The 19,286-nt window shown below is 34.8% G+C and overlaps 3 protein-coding genes across 3 annotated transcripts; 2 read left to right on the top strand and 1 right to left on the bottom strand.

The window, feature by feature from the left end:
* Positions 1–2,389: 2,389 nt before the first annotated feature.
* Positions 2,390–4,183, top strand: LOC111792880 (NADPH-dependent aldehyde reductase 1, chloroplastic-like). The gene is made up of 3 exons (XM_023674495.2): positions 2,390–2,973; positions 3,482–3,840; positions 3,919–4,183. Exons 1-3 carry the CDS (start codon positions 2,474–2,476, stop codon positions 3,939–3,941), a joined length of 882 nt encoding a protein of 293 aa, XP_023530263.2. The 5' UTR covers positions 2,390–2,473; the 3' UTR covers positions 3,942–4,183.
* Positions 4,184–5,821: 1,638 nt separating this feature from the next.
* Positions 5,822–10,095, top strand: LOC111792869 (seryl-tRNA synthetase / serine-tRNA ligase). The gene is made up of 9 exons (XM_023674480.2): positions 5,822–6,084; positions 6,175–6,245; positions 6,450–6,611; positions 6,710–6,815; positions 7,443–7,636; positions 8,088–8,191; positions 8,288–8,471; positions 8,674–8,853; positions 9,649–10,095. The coding sequence occupies exons 1-9, from the start codon at positions 5,952–5,954 to the stop codon at positions 9,859–9,861; spliced, it is 1,347 nt and encodes a 448-aa protein (XP_023530248.1). The 5' UTR covers positions 5,822–5,951; the 3' UTR covers positions 9,862–10,095.
* Positions 10,096–12,851: 2,756 nt separating this feature from the next.
* On the bottom strand, positions 12,852–18,532 carry LOC111792890 (uncharacterized). The gene is made up of 6 exons (XM_023674509.2): positions 18,373–18,532; positions 18,181–18,220; positions 17,515–17,595; positions 16,495–16,684; positions 14,611–14,878; positions 12,852–13,241 (listed from the first exon to the last, which is right to left on the bottom strand). The coding sequence occupies exons 1-6, from the start codon at positions 18,430–18,432 to the stop codon at positions 13,035–13,037; spliced, it is 846 nt and encodes a 281-aa protein (XP_023530277.2). The 5' UTR covers positions 18,433–18,532; the 3' UTR covers positions 12,852–13,034.
* Between the last annotated feature and the right edge of the window lie 754 nt (positions 18,533–19,286).

Raw genomic sequence — 19,286 nt, 5'->3', positions numbered from 1 at the left:
GTTCTTTGGCCAGCTCTAGAGTTTGCAAGTTTCCTAGGACCTCTAGCTTTGCAAATCAACATTGTTGGCGATTATCATTTGTATCAGAGTATTTGGTTGACGTTCTTTGGCCGACTCTAGAGTTTGCAAAGATCCTGTTGCAAATATCCTAGTATGACCTCTAGATTTGCAAATCCAGCGTTATTGGCGCTTATCATTTGGTATCAAAGCATTTGGTCGTTATTCTTTGGCTGGCTCTAGAGACGAAATTTCTTTACTTTATGTTGTTTTTTTTCTGTCAATTTTTCTGAGTCTCTCTCGGATTATCAATATATATATATATATATATATATATATATATGAAAAAATCGGTAGTAAAAAAAGAAAAAGAAAAAGAAAACAATATTCAGTTGTTATCATTTGGTATCAAAATCTTTGGTAGACGTTCTTTGGTCGACTCTAGAGTTTGTACGGATCCTAGAAGGATATCTAGTTTTGCAAATCCAGCATTGTTGGCGCTTATTAGAGAGGATATAACCTTAAATTTTATCGTAGGAATTCCTATAATGATTAAAGGCTACAACATGATGTGGGTTATTATTGGTTGACTTACAAAATCGTTTCACATCATATCCCCTTACTCCTTGGACGGTTGGCCACAGCTATACTTGAAAGAATTGTCAGGTTACCATTGATTGTCAGTGTGTAGCGTATTAGATAAAGATTTGTGAATCATGTTGAACTTTCGGTGGAGACTTCAAAAGGTGTTGGGTACATGATTGAAGTTTAGTACAACCTTTCATCCCGAAACAAACGACCAGAACATCTAAATCAAACTCTAGAGAACATGTTTTACGCATGTACTTTGAATTTTGCAAGTCGTTTGGAATTCCACTTACATCTCTTTGAGTTTGCTTACAGTAACAGTTACCAAGTAACCATCGATATGACATCATTTGAAGTCCTCTACAGAAGGAGGTATAGTCCTTTGTATATTGATATGAAGTTGGCTAGTGGAAACTACTAAGACCAGAGTTAATTCAGGTTAAGAATGAGGCTATGTAGACGATCAAAACATACAAGCATATAACCCAAAACAGACAAAAGAGTTACGCTGATGTGCGATGTGGGGATTTAGAGTTTGAGGGGGCGACTAAAGATAGCTCCTACAAAAGGCATTATAAGGTTTGAGCATAAGTAGAATCTATGTTCATACTTCATTGGTTAATTTGAGATACGGAAGCAGACTAAGTCCAAAGCATACTTGCGAGCATTACCTACCACTCTCTTTCGAGTTCATTATGTGTGCTACACTCTTCATGCTACATAAATATATAGCAAATATGACTCATGTGATTGACTATGAGCCTCTCTGGTTAGATGAAAGTTTAAATTATGGGAGAGGTTGGTACTAAGTTTTAGTTGCGTGGTTGGGATAGCCAAATCAATATGATGTCACACTTTTTAATGTCGGCCATTGATTTTTGATATCACATTGTAGACTCAACTTTTAATGTCGGGTATTGATAAATGTTTTTTTATTGACAAGTGTCAAATTTCAATGTTATACATTGGTGACATTAAAACCTGGCTCTACAATAGTAGATGTTTTTTTTAAGGATAAGCATTGACTTATAATATCATACATTAACCAACATTTAAAGTTGAATATAATTGATGTGTGACACATGAAATGATATAATTATACTTACTATTGGTGTATTTATAGTTGGAACGATGGCAAAAATACTTACAAGATCGAGTCTCTGTAGGGCTCTATTCCTAATCGAGTGTGGTATCCCTAATTTGATTAGGTATAAAGTCAAATTGGAGAGTTTTCAATCCGAGACAAAAAAAATGTTTCTACTTAGCCTCTAAATTCGTCCTACATATATAGAACAAAAAAAAAAAAAAAAAAAAATTATGCAAGGATCTGACCATTGAATTGAGATTCTCGACTCTAACCCCGATGCTTCAAAATAGAGAATGAGACGAGAACAGGGTCGAAAAATTCTCTATTTACATTCCTACTCAACTCGTTATCATTTGGTCTCGTTAACACTTTTTTAAGCTGTTAAGCATTAAATCGAACCCTTTTTAAAGTTGATCAACTAGTTAAACACATCGTTCTTAAGTCAAACAAGTGAAAAAAAAAATTATCCATTCAACTCCACTCTATCTTTATCCGTTCACCTCCTACATGATGATGATCCTAGGCGACTACAGCCTTAACTTCCTCACATTATCCAACATACGTGTCTTCATGTTCTCTCTCCATCACCTTAATTTCACCAAACTTGTCCTACGTGTCCATTGCATGAGATGACGTGGACACTTTGTACACTATTCTTCCACACATCTTCCACGTGTCACTCTCCCAATCCCCTTTATAAACCCTTCCTATTCTCATTCAAACATTCCATTATCTTCCATTTTAACACTCTCTCATCCTCTGCAAGAGCTCTTGAGCTTTCTTTTAATATCAATTGCTTCAATGGCTAGTGAAGGGCATAAGTTTCCTCCCCAAAAGCAACCAACCCAGCCAGGGAAAGAGCATGTCATGGACCCTCCTCCTCAATTCACAAGCTTTCAATACAAGCCCTCCAACAAGCTTCTCGGCAGGGTGGCGCTCGTGACTGGTGGCGATTCCGGGATCGGCCGAGCCGTGTGCCATTGCTTCGCGCTCGAGGGAGCCACTGTGGCATTCACCTATGTGAAGAATCAAGAGGAGAAGGACGCTCGAGATATGCTTGGGATTCTCCGGGAATGTCAGGCCGCTGATGCTAAGCCGCCGATTGCAGTTGGCACCGACTTGGGGTTCGACGAGAACTGTAAACGGGTGATCGACGAGGTTGTGGCGGCGTACGGTCGGATCGATGTTTTAGTCAACGCTGCAGCTGAACAGCACAAGACGCACTCTGTGGAGGAGATTGATGAGCAAAGGCTCGAGAGAGTTTTCAGAACTAACATATTCTCTCAATTCTTCATGGTCAAGTAAGAAAGTTAATTTTTTTTATTTGTTGAGGTGGGCTAATTTAAGAAATGATCCCGTCTTTATAAGTAAAGAATATTAGGAATCACGACTTACGACTCACGACTCACGATACTCTGCAATGGTATGATATTGTTCAATGACTATCCCTTCGTGGCTCACAACTTCTTTATTCGATATTTGAAGATTTTATTGACATTGCTAAGTTAATGGCATAACACTATACCATGTTAGAAATCATGACTCTCTACTGCATAAGCTCTCATGGCTCTACTGTATAAGCTCTCATGGTCCGCGCTTCTCAAAAAACTTATAACAAGGGAGATTCAGGATCATCCCCTAAATTAGCCAACTTGGGACTCTCCCACAACAACAAAGAATACATCTATATTGGTGTGAGGCCCGGGGAAGCTCTCATACTTATACTCACCGTGGATAACATCATACTCGTGGATAATATCATACTATTGGAGAGAGTCGTAATTCCCAATAATTTTGAATTTGAATCAGACATGCATTGAAGCACATGAAAGAAGGCAGCTCAATCATAAACACAACATCAGTAGTGGCGTACAAGGGCAACCCCCAGCTGCTAGACTACGCAGCGACGAAAGGCGCGATCGTGGCGTTCACACGAGGTCTGGCCCTTCAGCTGGCCAGCAGAGGGATAAGAGTGAACGGAGTGGCGCCGGGTCCGATATGGACGCCATTGATTCCAGCTTCCTTCGACAACGAAGAGATCGAAAGCTTTGGAAGTGAAGTTCCAATGAAGCGAGCTGGGCAGCCAATTGAGGTCGGTCCGTCGTATGTGTTCCTCGCCTGCAACCACTGCTCTTCCTACTTCACCGGCCAAATCCTCCATCCCAACGGTGAGTTTCCATGCAACCACATGACTATAAACATCTTAATTTATTATAAATGATATTTACATGTATGAATATATGCAGGTGGGAGCATTGTGAATGGGTAAATTTGAATTGAGGGCGGGATCTAAGGGTGAAATTGTAATTTGTTACGCGTGTTTTTTTAATATATAGTTTATATTTCTTTCTTGTTAACTTCCATTATTTCATCTGATCGAGAATTTCCTCCTATTATCTTACTTACGATTCAATAAGTTTTGTTGTCGTCCAGAGGTTAAGATGTTTGACTTTCACTTAAGAGACTCGGGTTCAATTTATGGTAATAAAAATTTTGTCACTTTAAAGTCTAGTTTATTGAAATATGGATATACTAATTTCTCCGAAGAAATCAACTAATAGGAGGTATTAAATTAACGTGTCCTACACCTGTATAATTTGTTTTAAGTCAATTTCATTCTAAGTGTTTTGGATCTATGATGGTTCGAATTTATGCCTAACTTTTGGGGTCATGTTCAACCACTTCAACATTGGAGGTCCATTCTTAAAAGTATTTTTGCAACAATTTAAATGGTTACTTATACTCGCTAACTCCCATTATTTTATGGGATTGAGAACTTTATCTTACTTAAAATGATTCAACAAGTTTTGTTGTCATTTAATGGTTAGGATATCTGGTTGTCACTCAGGAGACCTGGGTTCAATCCTCGACAACAAAAACTCTTGGCACTTTAAAGTCTAGTACATTGAAAGATGGAGGTTCCAATAGAAAACAAAACAATTCTCGACAACCCTTTTGGAATGATGATCGCAACTAAAGGCCTTGATCCCGAAAGTCGGGGAGTCAGATGTGTTGCAAAACAATTAAATATGCATGCGTCCAATAAGCTTGGCGAAGACAAACCTTGACAGAGCTACAAAGTCGGGCTTGAGTTTTTCTCAATATAACATCACATAAGGTTTGATAGAGCCACAAAGTCGGGCTTGAGTTTTTCTCATGGTGTATTGTGAGCATGTTAAGATCACGAGCGCTACATGGTTGAAAAAGCACGACCATGACACAGGAATGGGGGTGTGGTCGAATAAGCTTGGGTGTCGCACAAGTGATTTTAGGTTGACGAAGACAAACATCGCATAAAGTTCGACAGAGCCACAAAGTCGGGCTTGAGTTTTTATCAAGATGTATAGTGAGCATGTTAAGATCACGACGCTACCTGGTTGAAAAAGTTCAACCATGACACTGGGCCTTGTGGGACCCATTCAAACTAGTAAGAGATTCCTTGTTTATAAGGAGATTGGGGGACGGAGTGAGAATTATACAAATGGGGTTGGGGGTGAGAATTATATTCTCCGTCCCCATCCCGTCCCCACCCAAAAAATTCCATTACAATTTTCAATGTGTTGAAAAGTATACATTAAAACGTTTTTTTTTTTTTTCTTCATATTTTTCTATAAGAATAATTGGAGACTTTAAATCATCTAACACAGAAAGGTATAGACGATTATTAGAAAGTAAACTATATAAGTTCAATTTCAATAAGCACGTACCAAGTTGGGTCTAAAGTGGTTCAAAACTTCAAGGTTTTCTAAGAGTGACGGGAACATCAGATACACTCTGTTGCTTGATTTGTCGAAGAACGAACTCACACCCAACCTCGAAGTTACAAGAAGTATACTCAAATATAACTCGTTATAGCTAAATATACAAATATGCTATCTAAAGTAGGCTTAATTTGGAGCTATTAATGGCATCATAGTCAGGAGTCACTTCCAATAGCAATAAACAAATAACTTATTTCAATTTATCTCATTAAAATTAAACTTTTTTATTTTTTATTTTTTATTTTTTATTTTTTATTTTTTATTTTTAAATTAAACTGCAAGCCTATATATAGATGAGAGCCAACCGTTGGAATCCGGTTTGTCCAAGGAAGGACCGGGTCGGTTGGACCGGATTGATCCTCGGCCCTAATTTTGGCCAATGTTATAATCTCACTCTCGGGTTTAGGGTTTTTGCAGGTTAAAGCGTTTTCTCTGTCTCTCCCTCTCTCAAGATTGCAGTTTTTGGAATTTATTTGTCGTGCTGTGGAAGGGGGAATCTCAGAGGCGGATAGTGAGAGATGTTGGACATCAATTTGTTCAGGGAAGAGAAGGGCAACAATCCTGAAATCATTCGTGAGTCTCAACGCCGCCGATTTGCCAGCGTTGAACTCGTTGATGAAGTAATTAAGCTTGACAAGGAATGGCGTCAACGTAATCCCCTCAATCTTTTCCATCGCTTTCATTTCTACCGTTATTTGTTACTTTTTTCTTATCTTCTGTTTGGAATTCGATTTTGTTTAGGCCAATTTGAGCTTGAGAATCTCAGGAAGGAGTTCAATAAGATCAACAAGCAAATTGCTCAGCTCAGAATAGTAACGCATCTATCTTTTTTTCTTCAAAGCTATTTGTGCTTTCTTTTCTGCGGGTTTAGATTCCACATCTTATCTTCTCTGTATTGGTTCCAAGACAAATTAATTTTGGAACTAGCATTAATTTGAAAGTCTAGGAAATTGTCAGTTTCCGATTTGGGGATTTAATGCGTTCCATTATTTACTTCGAAAATTTTGGGAATGAAGGCTGGTGAGGATGCGTCGGAGAAGATTAAAGACACTGAAGAAAACAAAAAGTTGTCTGCAGAGAAAGACGTTGAAGCTAAGGATGTGTTAAAACAGTTGAATTCAAAATTGGAAATAATTGGAAACCTTGTGCACGATTCCGTTCCCGTCAGCAATGATGAGGTGTGGTATTTGGGATATCTGCCTTTGTTCTATTCTTAGTAGCGCCATCCTTTTTTTTTTATTTAAATTTTTAATATTGTACTTACGACATTTTGTAGGCTAATAATGCTGTAATCAGATCGTGGGGTGAGAAACTGGTAAAACCAAAACTAAAGAATCATGTTGATCTTGTTGAGCTTCTTGGAATTGCAGATAGCAAAAAAGGTATTGAAATTTACAGGCTTCTATGAATACAAGATTCGCCTTTTATGTCTTCTATTAATTTTTCTGTGGCATTAGGTGTTCGATCTTATGGTCTTCCTTCAAATCAGTATTAACTGAAATCTCAGAGTAACAAGAGTCATATGCTATCTGCATTATATATGTTTTAAGTTAACCATCTAGTCTGACAAGCTTTAGATTTAGGATGTTGGTTCAGCTGTAATCCTTTTCCAGAACATTTGTTTTTTCATACTTCGTGGAATCTTTTGTTTGCCCCTCTTGTCTGCACCTCTCCATATCCATATGAAATTTCTTTTATATTCTCTTTTGTTGGGTCACTTATTTAATAAAGAACAAGGAGATATTATTTTGCCGACTATTAGAGCCTTTTTTGGGACATTATTGAATCAAATGGAACAACCACACTGTCAATGAAATTTATCACTTTTGATAGTTTCACAGATACGGTTCTTATACTTGCTCTAAGTGGGTTTAAAGTTTACTCTGGTTACAAATTACAGATTGAATAGACAGAATTTATCTTTTAGTTAATTGGAAGGATTTTATGTAGCTTTTTTCAGCTCTGGTTGTTCACTTTTATGCTAATTCCAACTTGATGGAAATATGTAGGTTCTGAAATAGCTGGTGGTAGAGGTTACTACCTCAAAGGAGATGGTGTGCGTTTGAACCAAGCTTTGATCAATTATGGCCTCGACTTTTTAGAGAAAAGGGGTTACACAGCAATGCAGACTCCTTTCTTCATGAGAAAAGATATCATGGCTAGATGTGCTCAACTAGCACAATTTGATGAAGAACTTTATAAAGTCTGTTATTACCCTCATCTTGTTTCAATGGGATTTTAAGGAATTTTAAATTCTAATGAATTTGAAATGAATCCCTTATTTCTTGAAATTAAATCTTGATTTAAAATCCTGTTTTTCAAGAATTTTAACACGAAGGATTTTACAGGATTTCAATGTCAATTGCCAATTATGAATTTTCTTTTTCATTTCCAAACGAATTCAAATTCATTTCAAATCATTCTCATATTAAACCACACAACAATTTTTAAATCATTTCTAGTTTCTCATATCATGTGATATAAAATCTTTTCTTATATGTTCTTTTTTATTCCAAACATAACCATACTGATTTCCTTCTTTGGAAAGTATAGTTTTTTAACTGTATTTCAGAACAAATTAGCAATGAAGTTTTTTGCTTTGTTGGACTGTGGAAACGTGACAAAATGTGACTGAATTAATTGATGTTAATTAGGTAACTGGTGAGGGGGATGATAAGTATCTAATTGCCACTGCTGAACAACCAATTTGTTCATATCATCTTGAAGATTGGATTCATCCTTCCCAGTTGCCTATAAGGTTCTTACGTCTCATTGAAAGCCTGTCCACCCTCTGACACCGTAAGGAAGCATTTTTTTAAAAAATAAAATTTACCGTTGTTTATGATCTACACAGATATGCTGGGTATTCAACTTGCTTCCGCAAAGAAGCGGGTTCCCATGGTCGAGATACTCTTGGAATTTTCCGAGTTCACCAATTCGAGAAAATAGAGCAATTTTGTGTCACCAGCCCAAATGGCAATGATTCGTGGGACATGCATGAAGAGATGATTAAGAATTCTGAGGACTTCTACAAGACGGTATCTAACTTCTATTCCTTATGTTAGTGATTTCTTTTTTACATAATTACAATTTCCATGTTTGCAAGCTGGTTTATTTGGCTATTTTGTGAAACATTTGCTTAAACGAGAAATATTGTTATTTTTAGAGGGGTCGAGGGATCTTAGGTAGAGGTTAGTTAGGTATATTCTCTGTCTGACGTGAAATCCATTGTTTTGGCAGTTAAATCTCCCATACCAAGTTGTGGCTATAGTTTCTGGTGCATTAAATGATGCGGCTGCCAAGAAATACGATCTGGAAGCATGGTTTCCTGCATCCCAGACTTACAGGGAGTTAGTATCCTGTTCAAATTGCACTGATTATCAGTCCAGAAGATTAGAGACCCGATTTGGTCAGAAAAAGGTTAGTTCATTTCTTACTTCTAAATTATTGGAGGATTTATTTCTGTCATTAAAATGAAACCCGGTGGTACTAACGTTTTAATAGGCTTCTAATAGGGAGGAATTGATTCTTATAGCTAATTACTTCTGTGACTATGATTCTTTTTGTTCGGTTTTTTTAATGCTTTTGTACATTTTCATTTCCCCCTTTTTACAAAGTATATGATTCTTGCATTCTTGTAAGTTTTAGTATTGAATTTTCAGGTCTTGTGTCCATTCTTTGTGTTAAATCAAGTTTTTTATTGTTTTAAAAAGTTCATAGGAGTTTAAATATTTGACTTGTCTCTTTTAGTCCTTATATTTTCAAAAGATTCTGATATGCCCTTTGAGTTTCTAATTCTGTATTTAATAACCCTCTATCTATAATTCTATACTTTAATGCCTATGCCACACCGTATCTGATCTGATTTAAGTTTCAATGCTTAGGCCACAATATCTAAACCAGCCTGAAATCAACTCAGCACTACACACTTAGATATTACAGTCAACGTGCCTCATATGCATGAAATTGACCGTTTTAACATTGATGACCTATTAGCGATCCATTAGACACAAAATGAGAGTAAATTGGTAGAGAAAACTATTAGAAACCTTTTCAATTACAAGAATTAGATACACACAACCTTGAAAGATTAACGATGAACATAGACGATACGCACCATTGAAAACTTTTCAAAGTACACAAACTACATGGATGCAATCTTACGAGTGCAAGGAAGAAACCAATAATCTTTCTTTTCCTTTCCAATATTTGCAGAGCAACGAGCAGACAAAGCAATATGTGCACATGCTGAATTCCACGCTCACAGCAACAGAAAGGACTCTGTGCTGCATTCTTGAGAACTACCAGAAAGAAGATGGGGTGGAAATACCAGAAGTTCTACAACCATTTATGGGTGGAAAAACTTTTATGCCCTTCAAGGCGAAACCAACAACAAGCGATGCCAAAGGGAAGAAATCGAAGGCCTGATTGCATAATTTTCTTCTCTCCCATTTGATTTATAAAATTTCTGACTCAAGGAAAGGATATATTACTCAGTATTGTTGGAACTTCAAATTATCTTTTTGGTGGGCATGGAGTTATACGACACTAATAACAGATGGCTGTTCTTTATTTATATGCTTCAATTGTGGGTACTCTCTCTATAAAAGAGTTGTAGATTGAATTTTCTGATTTAGAGAAGCTTGGCAATCGTTTCTGAGATTGACTTAGGTTCTTAATTGATTTTATTTAGACTGAAACAACAAGTATTTGGAAGCTCATTTGAGAGGGAATATGTTCGGATTCTAAACTAATTTTCTTGGGCTTTTGCAGGGCTGCCAATCGTTTTCATCAACCCTGTCAAGCAAGCCCAAAGCAGACTCCAGTAATGAAATTCATGGACCACTCCCACATGGTCTGGAAACTCTTATTTAGAAAATTCAGATTATTAGGTTTGAGATGAGATATTGCTATTCAACGCAGTTTTGGTATATTATAATTTTATAGCTCTATCGTTATCGTTTGATACATGGGAAGCGTTTTCAATAGTTTTCTTGGGAAAAATTGGAAGGCAACAATAGTTTTATGCAATTTTACCATTTTGGAGTTTCTGTTTTTTTTGGCAAATCTTATTATTAGTAGTATTATTTGATTGAATTCGACTGGGAAAATTGAATGCCATCGATCAAGTTATGTTCTTTTAATTTCCCCTCCTATGATGCAGTTGAATTTCATTCCAACTAAGTTATCATCTTTTATAATACATCTCTTCCTTCGAGTTCACTCGCCCCATTTTCATGAACAAAGAAAGCGAATCGATTCATTGCCATGGCCATGTCACAAGAAGGTTCATTTTTTAGTTGGATGTCGATGATTAGAGATTCAAACTTTTATTGAGTTATACTCTTGGCCATGTCACAAGAAGCTTCTTTTTTAGAGATTCAAACTTTTATTGAGTTATATTCCAATGGTAGACGATAATCTATTTATTTGATATGTTTATCTTTTACACGATTTTAGATTAAATTACAAATTTAGTCTTATGGTTCTTCACAAACTGACAATCTATTTATTTGATATGCTTATCTTTTACACGATTTTAGATTAAGTTATAAATTTAGTCTTATGGTTCTTCACAAACTATCTTTGGCTTTTTTTTCATAGTTTTCTAAGTGTAACTATTTTAGTCGAATTAGGGTGTAGAGTTGAATAAAAAATAAAAGTATAATTATTTATTATGAATTTTTGAACCAATTATAAGAACGAAATTGAAATTAATTCAAACTCTTAATTAAATAAAATTATTTAAATAATAATAAACGTTATCATTCTTTTCACAAACATAGATAAATAAATAAAAGCCATTAAGTATAGTCTCCGACATTCTCTTGTATCTCCTACGAAATAGTCATATTACTTACTCTCCGTTTTTAAGAGTGAAAATTATCTCGCAGATCAACACAAGCTCTTTCAACATGCTTAGTCTTCAGTCACAAGAATCCAAGGAAAATTTCGAAGAGGTACCTAGTACAAAATTACTCAAACAAATCACACTTAACTTTGAACTTAACTTTGAAATTATCTTATGATTGAGCTAACAAACAAACAAAAAAAAAAAAATTGCAGTGTATTTATATAAATAGTAATTTTTAATTTTTTTTAAGAAGTCTTAACCATCTTATTTTCAAAATTGCTCTCATTTCGACTATAGTCTTCAATTCATTCACGTGTATCAAACCCGCCATAATATTTTTAAATTTGAATTAGCCAGCCCCGACATATTTGCTTTTGTTTTTTAATTTAAGACACGAATTTGTACTAAAACCCCACTAATAAAAATAATTTTAAAAAATAACAAACAATTTAAATTCTTTTATATCCTTATATATATATATATATGTATTTAATCCCATATATTTCGTAAATAAATAAATAATTCTATTATTTAATCATTTATTTAATTATGGTAGGAGAATTGAAACCTGATGGTGTCAAAGAGCTCAGTTGCGCAGACAGATCTTGATTTGTTTATATAAAAGTGCCAGAATTATTAGAAATTGAGGCCCCCAGTGACGTCAAAAACAATAATAGTTCGTTTTCTTTCTTGGTTTTAAGAAAGAAAGAAAAAAAAAAAAAAAAAAAAAAATTCTGTCCCTCAAAGTTCTAACAATCCCATATAATAACGAGAAAATGACATCTACACCAACAAAAACCACAGTTTGTTCCGAAGAATATGCCATTTACACCGACAAAACCCACTGTTTCGTTCTGAAGAATGACATTTACATCGACAAAATATGTATTATGTAGCACAAGTGCTTGAACTTTTTAATTTTTATTTTCGAGAATTTTTAAAAGAGAAAAAAGTACTAACCTATTTTTTAAAAAAAGCACTTACAAAGTCATTGGCTCTTTTATCTTCATAATCCACCTGATAATGATAATGCAATCAACGACAGTCAAACGTTCATGAAAAGCAAGGATTTGGGAGACTATACTACTCTACTACAAACAGGCTTTTGCTTCAAAATTTTAGAAGTAATGTGAAGAACTCTTCGTGTAGCTCCAGTTTCTAATTACTTTTAACTCTCTATATAGTTGGAGATATAGGAGTAATAATTGTCTTTGTATCTATAATTTAATAACCACAACTATTTTTACTAAAAAAAACTAGAAAACTAAAAACAACATGGGCCTCAAACCTAGAAAAATATTATCATTAACGTAGTAGGACAATAAAGCATATAATTCTTCTTTTATGGAAAAATCCAGAAAACTATAAACAAAATCTTTATAAAATGGGACCTAAAGGCTAGAAAACGTATAATCATTAATGTAGAAGGATAATAAAGCATACCTTATGTCATCCGCTTGAGAGATTGGAGGTGTGTCCAGACCTTCTCGACCATAAAGGGACCAACCGGTTGAAATGGAAAATGCAAATATAGGATAGGTTAGAGATGATTAAATCACACATGTTCTTGTAATGAAAATAGAAGAATCTATTGATCTTATGGAACATATATATAAGATAGATGTTCTCCAATCAATGAATGATATGGTTTAGCTAAACATTGGTAAGTACTGGAAACCAATGGCCCCAAAAGAAATTCATCTTTGTAATCTACATTCTGTTTTATCGAGGGTGGGGCAGTTTAGTTTCATACTGTAACAGTAAACAGATACAGTTTGAGAATGACAGAAAGAGCTAACTGCAGCAAGAAGATACTGGCCACAATCAAAATCCACCTTTCACCAGCTGACTTTATGTGAGCTCGGAGATTGAGTGCCACAAATGATGCAGACATGAATCCTGCCACGCCTGCAATAACCCATCTGAAAATTTCCAGAGGGACAATGGAGAGACACTGCAGATACAACAAACCCAACACACGTTTGAGCCACCAAATAATAGAGATTAATGTATCAAGTTCAACGATTGGGTAACAAAAAAACTAGTTGATATCTTTCATGGTATCGTGAAGATCAACACAAAAGGTCAAAGGTATTGTAAAAAGGTTATGTAAACTCACCACAGGCTTTAATATTATTGTTGTTATGAATAGGAAACAATTTTTCTAAGAAAGAATGACAAACGAAACTGTATAAGAAAGGCGCTACACAAACACACCAATAAGAGTGGCACCTAAGACTGCACAAACACGGACACAGGATACAGATGCATCACAATATAGACAATGTGACATGTTAAATTCTGAAGCTACAACACAACAAAATCAAGGAATGCTCTTTGGAAAACGAAAGAAATGAACCGTGATCTTCCCACGTCTGGAAGTCAAACAATGCAACCCTATAAGAACTATCAGAAGACAAATTTTTCTTTAATTTCTACTGCTGTCAACCCTACATTTGTGATATAAAAGAGGTGACATCCTACAAGCAGAGGATAGGATAGCAAAGAGGTGAACTATCAGTGCCAACAGGTGTATAAGAGAAAGAAAGAGTTCCATCATGATCAGCCAACATAATATACCCTCAAATTATATTAAGTGCAGAGAATTGAAAAATACAAATCCAAGTACCCTATTTATTCCAATATCCGTGAATGTCCATGCTAACTTGGACAGACCTTGACTATGCTCATGGGTAACCATCGAAACCTACTATTAGGTTGCAAAGAAAACTCGTAGGATATTAATTCCTAAGTAGATGTCTACAATAATTTAAACTCATTTCATTTTAGCCCTTCCGATTCACAGGGCCCTTATTGACCGTCATGCCAATCCATCATGGTTAACTCTATACAGGTACCCCTAGTCTATAAAATGATCCTTCATACTCACATGGTTGATAAAAGACAAAAACATACTCCTTGCCTTATTTACTCTAACTTCTTTGTTGATACGACAGACAAACGTCACAAACCTATGGAAATTCATTTACCCAATAAACATGTAAGAAGCAAATGAGAGAGTGACATCAGACACAAAACCATGTCAAATGTTGTACCAGAAAGAAAGTAAGAGAAAATGAAGGGAGTTGTATGCTTCCTAATTATTAAACAACACAAGCATAAAGAAATTATGATCATTTTTCTTAAAAAAATGAGGCACTATGAACATATTGAACTACAAAGATGCATTTGAGAACTACTACTTTCTGTACTTTCTTTTTCATAATGGGAATGGGAAGGAAGGGTGATTTCAAGAGAGACAAAATTTTGAACATGTAATTCGTAGTAAGTAATAGTATTGATCATGGACTAATTAAACTTACCAGTGCCGGGATGAATACAAATAAAGAGTAGCCATAGAGACATAAGAGCTGAACAAGGCCAGAGGGCACCGAGAAGTACTTGAGGACTACATATAGTCCAAGAGGAACAATGGTAACATAGCCATAGAACAAACCAGCAGACCAGGTTACCAAATTTATGTCGTAGTTCCATTCTTTTTTATGTATCTTGTGTGCCACGTATGTTACAAAAGTTCCAATAGAAGCAGCCACAAATATCAACGTAGTACATATCCAAAATGGGCCATATCTGCATGAGAAAATCAATTATAATCAAAGAGCATGAGCCTTCGGATAAAATAATTTCCCTCATTACCATTATAAACAAAGTCATCAAGCAAATGGTCAATATTTACTTAGCGTAAGTCTAACCTTTGGCCAATGAACTTTAAAGATAAATTTAACAATGACATAAGTTAAGAAAGCATTACAGAAAGAGCAAATTCTGGAGCAAAAGAAAGAAGAGTTTTTTAGACATACACGGCAATATTAAGTGCGTTTGCAGGATTGTTTTTATATTGATAAACTGAAAAGTTTACCATAATTTTGAATTCCTTTCTTTAAAGAGGTTCATTTGTTTTTTTTTTAACTGTTCTGTCACCTTCAACATTTTTTTTATTGGTGAATGATACAGAGTCATAATTGGACTATTTTGTTCCATCTCTTCACATAAATTACCAAAGGTGCCCACTCATTCAATTACTTTTTTCCTTTATACTTGTACATGTTAATATTAGTTAAATTACCCTAATTGTAAAGTGTAGTACATGTTAATATTAGTTAAATTACCCTAATTGTAAAGTGTAAAAGTTAAGTTTAGCCTTTTCTAATCACAACAATACTTTAATATCAATTATGGTGTTAAATACTTATTGTAGTTTTACTAAAATATGCAACATTAAGAGTACAAATATTGGATTTCGGAAGACTCATCTTTGATTTTATTATCATTGTTTATGAGTCGTTAACTTTTAAGTTTTATATCTATACATTATCAGGTATAAAAATATGTATATCACTATTAAGTTGGAGCTTGTTCAGTAGCTACTTCCTTTGTGGCCATTTATTAAAAAGAAAACAAGAAGACTCTTTAAGTATTGATATTAACCAGCAGGTTGTTAGTTAATTCCAAGCTTTATTTCTATAATAAGTCCATGAATATACGTGTCTATGATATAAAGATCACATCTACATTCATTAAGAGCTTACAGAGCTAAGTGTAAAATAATTTCTTTTATAGACATCAAGAATAATATTAACCAAATAACTGTTAAATGATTCGAAGAACCTCATCAAGAACCACTTATTTAACACACAAAATTTCACATAGATCAGAATTCACAATTATTTTGTATAAAAACCAAAACTTAATGGGATATTTCACATGTATTGCACTTGGTAATGAACAAGTATCATAAAACGTGGATTCTTATCAAAAGGGAAAGAAAAAAAGTGAAGTCTGAAAGAACATTCTGTCTCAATCTAAGTCTAACAGAACAAGAAAAACTCTTCAAAATAGCAATCAGCAACTGCCAAGAAAGTATATACTCAACTTGAGTTCACACAATGAATGACTATTGGTACGATTTCTTTTCCCAAACTCTTTACGGAACATTAGTGAAGTCAACATCTAGAGAAAACTTCCTCATGAAACTTAAGGCCACCATTTATAGTTACAATTAAAAATTTAACTCTTTTATCGATTGGAAATTTTCAACAAAGTACATTGTCTACAAAAAATTCAAACCCCAACCCAAGGAAATTATCTTTTCAAAGGTAAATATTTGAGTAACATACTGCAATAATGAGCAACAGTCAATATTCAGTGAGATGACACATTAGTGCGGTTATATAAAAAGAACTTACAGATCTGGAGTGTCAGCTGTCCTCTCATTAAAAGTTCCTCTGAATGGAAAAAATGAATCTTTGATCCTCTCTAGAACATCTGAAGTATCGACATCAAAATATTGTTTGTAGGAAGAAATTGCAAAGGTCCGAAGCCAGCCACCTTGTTGGGGGGTTTCATCAGAGCCAGAGATTGGTTTTGAAAATGTATCTGCATCAGATAAACTTCCCTATTAGCTCAAACTAAAACCCTTATTATATATCATACAAGTCAAGGTACGATCAGCTGCTTCACTGGCTCTGGTAGAAAATACTGTTGTTTCCTAGAAATATATCTATATACATATCGCCTGTATGTCAAAACAGAGACAAAATTGAAATAAACATTCAATTTATTCTCTTTTCATGGCACAAATAAACCCATGTCTTTCCCAGTTTAATGAAGTCCTATGACCCCTTAATGAACTACAACATAATTATCAATTGCCCATAATTTGATGAGTTCTGATTGCATTATGTCAAACTGAGGATATCATTAGCCCATTAAAGTGAGATGCATCTTGATGAGATCATGTCGTGAACTTCTCAACTAAAAAGTAATCTAACCACCATGCTAAATGACACATAAATTAACATAAAGTATACAGACGCAAAAGCCAAGGGTTACAGAAGTCCCAGAAGATTGTACCAATAATATAATGGGAAGTTCATTATCTACAACTACTTTAGACACGAACTGAGAAAGTTGTCTGTAGGTAATAAGGAACTATCTTCATGATATAGTAAACAAATTTTGAGTTCTCAGACCACCAAGGACCCTTCACTAATTTACAAAACCATCTACTCATCTGCTCGCGCATCATATTGGGTAAGTGTTACATTTGTAATGCCTCTCAATCTAAGTCTACCAGAACAAGATATCATCGGTCTTTTTTCTGGATCAATGGAAAACCTATGGAGATTTACAGTAAAATCACCTTCTCATACCTAATTTGAATATGCAATATTAAACTAGAAGATAAAAGAAAGATCTTTAAATACCATCAGCATCACGAGGAGGCTGGGAACCACCAGTGATCTTTCCTTGAGTTCCAGAAGGAGGAAATGTTTGAAGACTTGAGTCTACAATAATAAATCAACCAGTTATTGTATCCTCTTGCAACAAATAGAAAATAAAAACAACACAGAGTCAGTGGATCAAGATGAAACTTTAATACTTGACCTCAATCTTCATAATTTACAATCAAATTAAAATTTCACTCCAGTGTTTAATTCTATATCATTCCTGCAATGCCAGATCTTAGTCAAAATTTCTTTCAGAAATGCTTCTGGCCTCGTTAAAACTAATATTAAATCCATTTCCATTTTTCAAATCAAAATGTCTATTAAAAGATTCTTTAGATCTAGCACCGGCGAGTCTGCTATGCTTAACTTAAACCACTAGGTCTTCAAATTTCATTCAAATCACACACCAAATTTGGATCCGAAAGAGCACAAACCTCCTACAAGAAGCATAGATTCTTTTTCCTACCTATAGTTGTCCGGTAAGCCAACGAACCGGAAAATTCAGCATATAAGAATTTTCAAGTGGCTTATAATTCCACTCGCGCACACACAAAACTTAACACTAACCTCCAAACCTTTTCTTTATTCGCCCATACTTTCTCAGAATCCATAAAACGGTATCAGAAATAAGAAATTACGTACCATTGAATTTCACAGTTATTTGTCCCTGATCTGGAACGGCCTGGAGAGAAAAAAACGCAGAAAGTGGAGAAATCAATCAAATGGATCGGATTCGACTACAGTGGAATATCATTGGAAAAGAAATGCAGCAGATTCGATATGTTCACTTCAAAACCAAAAACGGTAAAGAAAGGTAAAGGAGAAGAAGCTTACAGGCACAGCTCCTGAAACATTTTGGTTGTCTATAGTCGTATAGTTACCACCGGACATCATCTTCTCCGTCTTCTTTCTTCCTCTCCCTCTTCGTCTTGGTCTTCTCAGAGATCTGTCTCCGTGTTCCAGACTGAATTAAGTTTTCATTTATTATTTGTTTGTTAATTTTCCCTTTTTTTCTTCTACGTTATTACATTTTTCTCCTCTATTTTCCATTATTTACCATTTTGGCCCGGACTTCACCATAGAAAGAATGTTACCCTCATATTTAGTTTTAGTTTTGGTTTTGGTGTGCGAATTTTATTTTATTTTTTTAAATATAAATTTAGTTGAACATTTTTATTTTGTCCTAATAAATTTAAAAATGTTAAATAATTTAGTTCAAAAAAATTAGTCGAATCAACCGTTGAATTCATGGCAGCTTTGAGTCAAGTTCTTCACAAACTCGTTAGATTGAATCTAAGAGTTTCATAATAATTTTTTTATTAGCAGGTTCTCAAACAAAACTTAACTATTTTCTTTGCTTTTGTCAAACTTTTAGATCAAATTGTTCTAAGATTTTTAGAATACACATCAAAGTTTTGATCATGCCATAAACCTTTTTCTTCAATGTATCGAATTCTTTGAGTCGGCTCTACCAAGGGCTTAGTTGAGGTGAAATATTTCCCAATAGCAAATTTGTTAGGTGGGCAAGATGCTTCGTTGAATACTCTCAATCCACACAGATTATTCCATCTATTGATACACAAATTCATTCACGTGAGGGTTCACCTAGGATTTCCTTTCTTCTCTTTTAAATAGCTACGATAAAGTCAAATTTGCCTCCTCTTAAGACTCATTGGATTGTAAATGAAGTGCAAAGTGCATGCCCTTACGGTCTCAACCGAACTCGACTTAGATTGCCCCATGCCGAT

Source organism: Cucurbita pepo, chromosome 4, assembly GCF_057944985.1.
Source record: "Cucurbita pepo subsp. pepo isolate OVF chromosome 4, ASM5794498v1, whole genome shotgun sequence".
In the NCBI taxonomy this organism is placed as follows: domain Eukaryota; kingdom Viridiplantae; phylum Streptophyta; class Magnoliopsida; order Cucurbitales; family Cucurbitaceae; genus Cucurbita; species Cucurbita pepo.
Note: the sequence above shows the minus strand (reverse complement) of the source record. Positions and strands in the feature narration are given on the sequence as shown.